Consider the following 8,582-nt stretch of genomic DNA (forward strand, 5'->3'; position numbering starts at 1 on the left):
ATCGCAGCCAGAATCCCGCGATGATGATGATTATTATTGAATTAAACTTAATCATCTGATGTATTTCAAACGGACTAAACCCTATAAGGACAGTTTAAAGAGAAAGGAAAACATTGGCCTATTTTTAAATACAGCATATCAACACTAGGTGGTAGTAGACGCACAATTACGAAAGCAGATTGCAAAACAGTTACATAAATTCGAAGTAATGTAAACTGCTATTAATAAAAATCATTTTACATATTGATTTTACTGGTTTATGCACCTATAGCAATTGTTCTTTATTAGAATACGTTTCTAAAATGATGCAATAAAAATGAAAACGTTTCCATGGAAACGTTTCTTCAGTTTTATGTAGGCCTATATTCAGCACCTTGATACAATATCCAGGGAGACTCATGAAACATCTCCCACACTATTGAGCAGTAACTCTATCTATAATAAGGAATATTGATGCAAATGTAAAATTTTCTTAAGTACAAAGTACATAAGTACAAAGAAACGCTGTGTTACAAGGTCATTCCCTGTCATTTCATATTTCATCATCTGGCTCACATAAGCATCTATCTCTTATCCATACAAGTATCTGTCAACAAAAATACTATGTATCCATTTCCATAAGTTTAAAGAATATTTTTCTCTAAAAAAACAGACCACAGAGCAGATCTTTGAAACTGAATAAGTTGTGGTGATCTATTTTATAAGTGGGAGTGCGTACATGTGTCTTGCGATGGACTGGCATGCCATCTAGGGTGTGCCCCTTATCTGTAACCTGGTCCTACAGTACGTGGTTCAACCCCCCTCCCCCACTTCAAGACCCTGACCAGAATAATGGGTAGGAATGTAAAATGGACGGATAAAATGAAGTACACCGTAAGTCAATAGGATCTCATTGCTGATAATGCTTGACTACACAAACGGCACACTCACGTCGCAGCCTGCAGCACGCTGCAGAGCTACAGTGTCTGTCACAATGAAAGCAGCTTATTTTACCGTTACACTGCTAACACACCATGACTCAGACAGATCTTTACGAAAACCACACTTTGGTTGTGGTTGATCGTTAATTTAATCTTTTTAAATGATATGCTAACGGGTAGATTTCTAATGAACTGCTAAATGGTTGTTATTAGACTTTCTGAGGAAGCAATATTAAGTTTAATAAATGTATAGCCTAACCTAAATCAGGGCCTGCAGAAGAAAAATAAGGAAATACATCACAATATGTCACTAATGTAATAAATTATGAATTATTACATTTAAAGGATTGACTACTGCCTGAGGTGGGACATCTTTTGTTAGAGACATACCCATCTCTCCATTATCTATACCTGCTTGCCCTATGCGGGGTTTTCACTTTAATCAGAGAATATAACACTAAACCATCCTCTTAACTTTGCTTTTCTGTTACATTGTATGACAACGGCCCCAAATGGGTGCCGATAGGTTCTGCTAATTTCATCATGGTCTGGTCACTATACATACTTCTGTTGCGTATCACATAAATGTGCTGCACATTGGTGTGAACGTTGCGACAGATTAATGCCTTTTTTTCATTTCAAATTCCACCCACCGTGCCGTGTGTTTGCAGGCTGTGATGAAAGACCGGTGGGGTGAAAGCTTTCAGACAGAGCCAGTATGTCATGAAGTAACTATAGCTGGTCAAGGGCAGATTATGTAATTCCACTCTGCGCTATAGAGCTGAAATCCTGTCAAAGGCATCTGTTTGAGACAGCTGTAATAAAAATAGACTCACGTCCCACTGTGTCCGTCACAGACTGGGGAGGTTCCAGCTCTATTCATTCAACGAAATCTCCAACAGGTGTAGCGTAACTGAATGCAGTTAACCCATGAGTTTTATTGCATAAGGAGTCTTAACGTTGCATACCATAGTCTGTAAAAGTAAGGACTAAACCTCTTTAAACAGCAGCTTCTGTAACAATTTAGAGGTCATTGTTTGTTACTTTAGTCTTAGTTAATATAGTTAATATAGTATTACATGGTGACTTAGACCATCATTAAGCACTGGTAATGGCTCTGAAGTCCTTTATCGTGATCTCGTTGCCCCTCTCTTCTCTGCAGAGAGTGATTTATGATATTTCAACCTGTCATCGTTCAACTAAAAATATGACGGTGAAATTCCTTCCTGCGATTTTGAGCACGGGATTTCAACTTCTATATCTGACGGTGCCTTTCTCAGCTAGGCACGCCGCCAGGAATTCACACTGCATGGTGCCGCCTGCTTTGTGTCCCATGTCCTATGTTAAAAAGTTGTCAAATTCGGGAATTTCATACAGACTTTGCATCGCACTGTGTCTTTTTTGTAATATGTGCCTTGCGTGTGCGTTAGGCCTATCTGTGGTTTGTGTGTGGTCTGACCTTATACACATCTATGCATCACTTAAGGTCCCGGGATTTTCACAATGGTTATTATTATGTATGTTTAAGACTATAACTAGAGTAGCTGCAAATTCTTTGCATCAAGTGTATAATTTGTTTGCAATAAGATAGTACTCCTCTAGAACCAATATTGCATAAGAAGATCTCAAAATAGTCTGTCCAGATGACTTGTACAAACTGTACAACATACTTTGTACACCGGGTCCATAGTTCTCTTGGGAAGCTTGAATATATTGTACACTATTTTTCATTTTAACCAAAAAAAACAATAGAACTCGTAATCTAAAGTATTTTGAAAGTAACTGCAACAATTCCATTTCTTTGTTATGCCTTTTGCGACAGATTATATTTTTGTTTCTTTATTAAGTAATATGTTCAAATATACTGCTGCACAAGAAACTGTCAATTTATGATTTTCAAGCTTCGAGCTGTTAGATAGTGTTACAAATAAATCATTTTAGCAAAATGCAGTCACTGTGGATTATATGCTTTTCTTTGCAGACGATCTTTGTCTTTGAAATCTTTCATGTGAAGTAAAACTGCTACTCAGATTTAGCAGCATGAAATACGTACTTCAGCGCCGCTGCCAAACGCAGAAGCCTGAACACGCTACTGTGAACACAGCAAGGCAGACTGCCAAGCACTTCCGGGTTCCCATGAGCTAAACTTTCTGGCCAATCACCGCGCGAGTTTTCCTCTCCTGACAGCCAGCCGTCTCTCGTCGCAAAGGTCTGCGAGTACGTGCCTGAAGTCAGGTCGGCTACTTACGGAGAGAGGAAGCGGCCTGGGTTCATGCTAAAAAGGTCAAATTAAGTGCTACTGTGCCGTACCTTTTACTACATACAGACAACTAAAGAGGTTATTATGGACACATCCCAGTGATAATCCATGTTTTGGTGTCAATGCCCATTTTAACTCCAGATGTGTTTTATGTAAATTAAGTAGCAGAGGGCGTAAGACACCCTGGACTGGATGTCAGTCCTTCATAGGGAACTTAACTTGACTTGAACCCCCTCGCCCCCCCAACAAAAAAACACACACACACACTCCAAGAGACATAAGACAACAGCGTCATTTGCTGAGACACCATACCACACTTAATTTAGTTTGCCGTATACTAAAAGTAGATGCTCACATATTTGTTCTTAAAATATCCATACAGTACATAGGAAACATTTTTAAAGTGATATTTCCCACAGCCCTCACTAGGATAAGTTGTTGAAAACAGACTGATTGATAAACTGAAATTTTGTATTCTATCCAAGCATTTTTCATACAGCTTATCCAATATTACCAGAATGCATTGAGCATGAGATGTAACCATTGTAACTTTACAGAGTATTCTAAAAACTCACAACACAATATCTTTGTAACGGGAGCAATGTAAATGTATATTCCCTTTTAAATTTGTGAAATATTGAATAAACTGCATGGTATTTAAAATAATCACTTCTTGAAATATATATATATATATATATACTACCACTGATTGTTGTAATTTCCAGTGTAACCAGCAACAAACTTTAACATTAGTAATATTTACATCAGATAACAAGTGCGGTACTAAAATACCTTTTTTACCATCAGGAGTGTTTTTTGAAAGAGAAGTATTGATTTTAATCATAAAACTTACTAACAGTTTAATCATTGTTAGACATGTTTATATTTGTATTGCAGCCATTCATGTAAATATTTAGTATGTCACAAAAAATTGATGATTAACACGTGGCCTAGATTTATTTATGTGTATCACCCATGGTCTGTGACCATGAACTCTTTGCCTTTTTTCTTTTTTTGTAAATTACGCATTATGAAAGATTATTTAAATCGATTAATTTTTTTTACACATATTTGCATAACATATTCTTTTGAAAGGCACAAAATACACTCTGATTTTAATCTGCTGTCATTCATCATGTTGCTCACAAGCCAGTCTCCGAAGACGGAGCGCCCTTTGTTAGACTGAATAGTAAATTCACCGATGTTTTTGCTCATCAAAATCTGACTGATTTAATCATTCGGTTGTCTCTGAATCAGACTTAACCGAAGTAAGTTAACTCGACATATCACACTGCCTCTGAAAAGTCTCACTAAACAGGAGTAATCTGAATTATTTGTTTTTGTAAGTATTTGTCTTCTTTGCTCTATTTTGGCATCCTCAGAGCTCTGTCACTCGGTAATGTTCGTAACTAAATATCTGAACAGTAATGCAAAACACCAGTTACAAAGTTATTATATTATTAGACAATAATAAGAGGAGATTTAAATATCAAAGAAAATTGGCATTAGTTCGATAATGAGAAGAAGTTTCAAAACAACCTGCTTGGGACCCGTATCGAGTACCTCATTTATTTGTTTCAACAGTATATGAACCGTAAAAACACTTTGGCGAAGAACTAATTCCTTATAAGTTTTAATAGCAGCCGACAGAGGTCCGCCCTGAGTCTGAAATCTAAAATGTGTCAAAGCCCCCAATCCACTTTCTCCGGCACATGCACGCAAGGTCAGAGGCATTCTGATCGCTGATTGGCGAAATGTAACTTCGCCATGCTGCCATTGGCCACTTGGCTGGCATTAATAACGAAATATGCAAATCAGCTTGATATCCCTGTTGCGAGCGCCGGGGACGGTGCCAGTGGGGTTCAGCTGCGCCGAGGAGGGGGCGTGTGGAAAGGAAACAGGCAAGATAACGCATAAGAAAATCTTTGCATCATTAATTTGCAAATGATCGTTCGCGCCGTCCATTGATTCAGCTGCAGCGACTTTGTATTTGGGTATTTCTGACGTTAATCTTCTCGATGAATTGCACCAGGTAAAATGCAAAAAATACGACGTAGGTCCCATCAAAAAATAACCCAGCATCAAAGTTTATGCGTACCATTTGACGTGGCTTTCTGTATGATGATATTGATTTAGCTTTCTTCGTTTTAATGTTATTCATTAGTTGTTGCTTTAAAAAAAGACCTAACTTAACATATTTTTGCTACATAAGGAAAAATCATTAATGATGAATAATACGTCTTCTGAATGCATTTTTAAAGTTTGTAAAGTAAGTTAAATGATTATGTTATCTATTATTTTAAAGTTGAAACAACGTTTATTACCATTGCATATTGCAATTTAAAAAATCATGTTAGAAGGTATGTTAATCAGTTTTATCTTACTTATCCCTATAGTGTTATCTCAGTAATAACCATTAAACTCTGGATAAAATTACATTGTTAGTTTCCTTGTCATGTTTCTATATGCTGTCTTAATTACTAACAGTGGCTTCTTTTATAGGGTACTGCATATCTTGAACCCCAGGCCGATCCCAGATACCATCATGCCTGTTGACGTAGCGATGAGGATCTGCCTGGCTCACTCCCCTCCTCTCCGGAGCTTCCTGAGTTCCTACGAGGAGTGCCGGGCCAGGAACCTGGTCAACAGGTACAAACCACTGCGGCCATGCATCAGCAGCAAGCAGGAAATGCAAACGGCCAGCTTGGGATGGAAAAGCCAGAAGAGCAAAGGAAAGAAGAGGGTGATCTTCGCTGACTCCAAAGGTATGTCACTCACAGCCATCCACCTGTTCTCAGAGTCTGAAGAAGACCCCCTGTCAGAACTGCAGTTTGACCTGACTGATATCGGGGAAACTGCAGTCAGTTTGAAAACGGCCAGAGAGAGGAGCTTGGCTCTTGACTTCCCTCAGCCTGCAGCAGATTACCTGGACTTCAGGAATCGCCTCAAGAACAACTTTGTGTGTCTGGAGAATTGCACACTTCAGGAAAGGTCCCTAGCCGGCACGGTAAAAGTCAAGAATATTAGTTTTGAGAAGTCAGTGCAGGTGCGGATAACTTTCGACACGTGGAAGACCTTCACGGACGTGGATTGCACGTTTATGAACAATGTGTACGGCTGCACAGACACTGACACCTTCTCCTTCGTCATCGACCTGCCCAGTGCCGTGCCGCACGACGAGCGAGCGGAGTTCTGCGTATGCTACAAGACCCAAGACCAGATGTACTGGGACAACAATGATGGGAAGAACTATGGGCTGGTCCACACAGAGTGGGAGAGCGATGGCCGACCCTCCCAGCTCACAACACAGAAAAAGGTATCAGAGATCAAATGCAGCAGCAAACGACCTGAGATGGAGTTCGACCAGTTCGGCAGTCCCAGAACGTCCAGCGGATTCTTCCCTGAATGGCAGAGCTGGGGTCACGTTGACAACAGTGCCCCCTACTGGTAACTACCCAGGGCAGACTGAAGACATCTGCTATACTTCACATGTGGGGGGCCTGATATGTCCTGTGTGATTCCCCATTTTAGGATGACAGCCTATCTATTAAAAAAAAGGACCAGGGAGGGACATAGAGCTGTTAAAAAAAATATTTCCTAAGTTTCCTACCTTTCATTTTATTTCAGGCCATTTTGTGGGAAAGTCGTTACAGTGCATGGACAAATGGTAGAAGTGGATGTAACTACACTAAATTCCAAATTTAATTTGAGTAGTATCCAAATAGCCTGATTGTTATGTAATATGGCATCCTTGAGATTATTAAGGTTAACATAGTTTTGTTTTAATTGAAATGTTTCATTGTACCGAGAAAAAACGTCAAAGGCACGAGGACAGAGACGGAAAGGTTTTCTAATGCGTGCCATGACCTAAAGGGGTTTGTTCATTTTCACCCGATAAACTGTTATATAGATGCCTTCCTCTGTTGCTGTGTCTGATACCGTTTTTGTGTAAACGACGGAATAGTACTTCTGAAATACTTCTTCTTTAAAAAAGAAAAACGCTAAAGCGATACGGCTGTGTCTGCAGGTTGACGTATCTTGTGGGTATTTCTGCGAAGAAACAGCATTTCTGGCACTATGCCTAGATTTATATATTTTGCTAGTTTTATGTGCAGTGAAGACGGAATCTTTTCTTAAACGTGTGTAGAAAAGTGCCTTTGTCTTTAGACGAGCATAGGTGAAATGCACTTATATAGAGTAATTTAGTGGAACTCCCTGTTTAACACAGAAGGACCTGACGCCCATTGATGCAGGTGGTGTGTTCATTTCACCAGAAAGTTGTTTTAATAGAGGGAAAAAAAGAGGGTGAGATTTTTTTGCACTGAATGAAATATGCCTGTGGAGTCTGCGAATGTTAAAGGAGAGTCACTGGTTTTTAGCGGGTCCTTCATATTGAAGGTTTGTTAATGTAACTGCACCGTTCGCGCAATGACATACAAAGCAACAGCAATAAAACAAGGAAATTGTAATCCTTCCACACCCCAGCCAGCTCCCAGACGGTTAAAGATATTTAACCTGCTCCTTTGCACATACGAGTTTGCCTATTTTTATCTGGTTAAAGATCCTGCTGCACTACACTTTTCTATTCAGCCAATTCATTGCTCGTTTTATCGTTGTGTTGCTTCTGCATTGTCGTTTTTTTTAAATCCCACGCTGTGCGATTGCAGTAATATGTGAAACTGAGGAAAAGTAGCGAAAGAGTTAAAAAGTTATCTGTGAGGTATGCATGTCACGGAAGTGAGGGGTATCTGTGGCCGGGGGTCCAAAGGAAAAGTGCGATGAGTGAAACTTTTTTTTCGTGCGTCTTTTTTTGGTCCTTCCTGTTTCATTGAGCACTGTTTATCTTCCTACACTGAAAATGGCGGATGTTGTGTAAATTGCTTCGTTTGTGCAAGTGTAAAGTGGAGGTGAATGTCAAGGGCTATGCTAGATGATTTTCTACTGCAAAGAAGAATCTCTGTAAGAGCAGTTTTCTGTTCAGCTGTTTGCGTTGGAAATAAAATCTAATGTTGATTTTGTGAAAGTTCACGAGTGCCGGTCTTTTGTCATGTATGTTTGATAAGTCATTAAACAAACAACACACGCAATATTATTTTAAGCACAAAAAGATGAGATATTGCCGAACTTCTCAGTTCAAATGCATTACTATCCTCTTGTGGGCAGAGGAAAATTGACAGGCGCGTATGTTTTAAATAAATAACTTCATGAGACCAAGCACACTGGAAGTTGTTTTCTGTTTGTAAGTAATTTCACAAAGTCAGATTAGGAAATCTGAATTGCAGGAAGCCTCAAGTCTGTACACAATAATTTAACAATAACTCAAAACAGGTAATATAGAGAGCAAGGCTGTAACCATGGAGTCAACACGGGGGGGGGGGGGGGGCAGGCCATAATTATATATT

General features: G+C 39.3%; 1 protein-coding gene across 3 annotated transcripts; it reads left to right on the plus strand.

The window, feature by feature from the left end:
• Window positions 1-5,010: 5,010 nt before the first annotated feature.
• On the plus strand, window positions 5,011-8,203 carry ppp1r3cb (protein phosphatase 1, regulatory subunit 3Cb). 3 transcript variants are annotated; one of them, XM_023842387.2, is made up of 2 exons: window positions 5,011-5,081; window positions 5,683-8,203. In XM_023842387.2, the coding sequence occupies exon 2, from the start codon at window positions 5,726-5,728 to the stop codon at window positions 6,629-6,631; it is 906 nt and encodes a 301-aa protein (XP_023698155.1). In that variant the 5' UTR covers window positions 5,011-5,081; window positions 5,683-5,725; the 3' UTR covers window positions 6,632-8,203. The 3 variants fall into 3 exon arrangements, with proteins under 3 accessions (XP_023698155.1, XP_072559802.1, XP_023698154.1); XM_072703701.1 differs by having other exon boundaries at window positions 5,015-5,233; XM_023842386.2 differs by having other exon boundaries at window positions 5,015-5,212.
• Window positions 8,204-8,582: the final 379 nt, after the last annotated feature.

The sequence above is a fragment of the Paramormyrops kingsleyae genome, chromosome 20 (genome assembly GCF_048594095.1).
Source record: "Paramormyrops kingsleyae isolate MSU_618 chromosome 20, PKINGS_0.4, whole genome shotgun sequence".
Classification (NCBI taxonomy): Eukaryota; Metazoa; Chordata; class Actinopteri; order Osteoglossiformes; family Mormyridae; genus Paramormyrops; species Paramormyrops kingsleyae.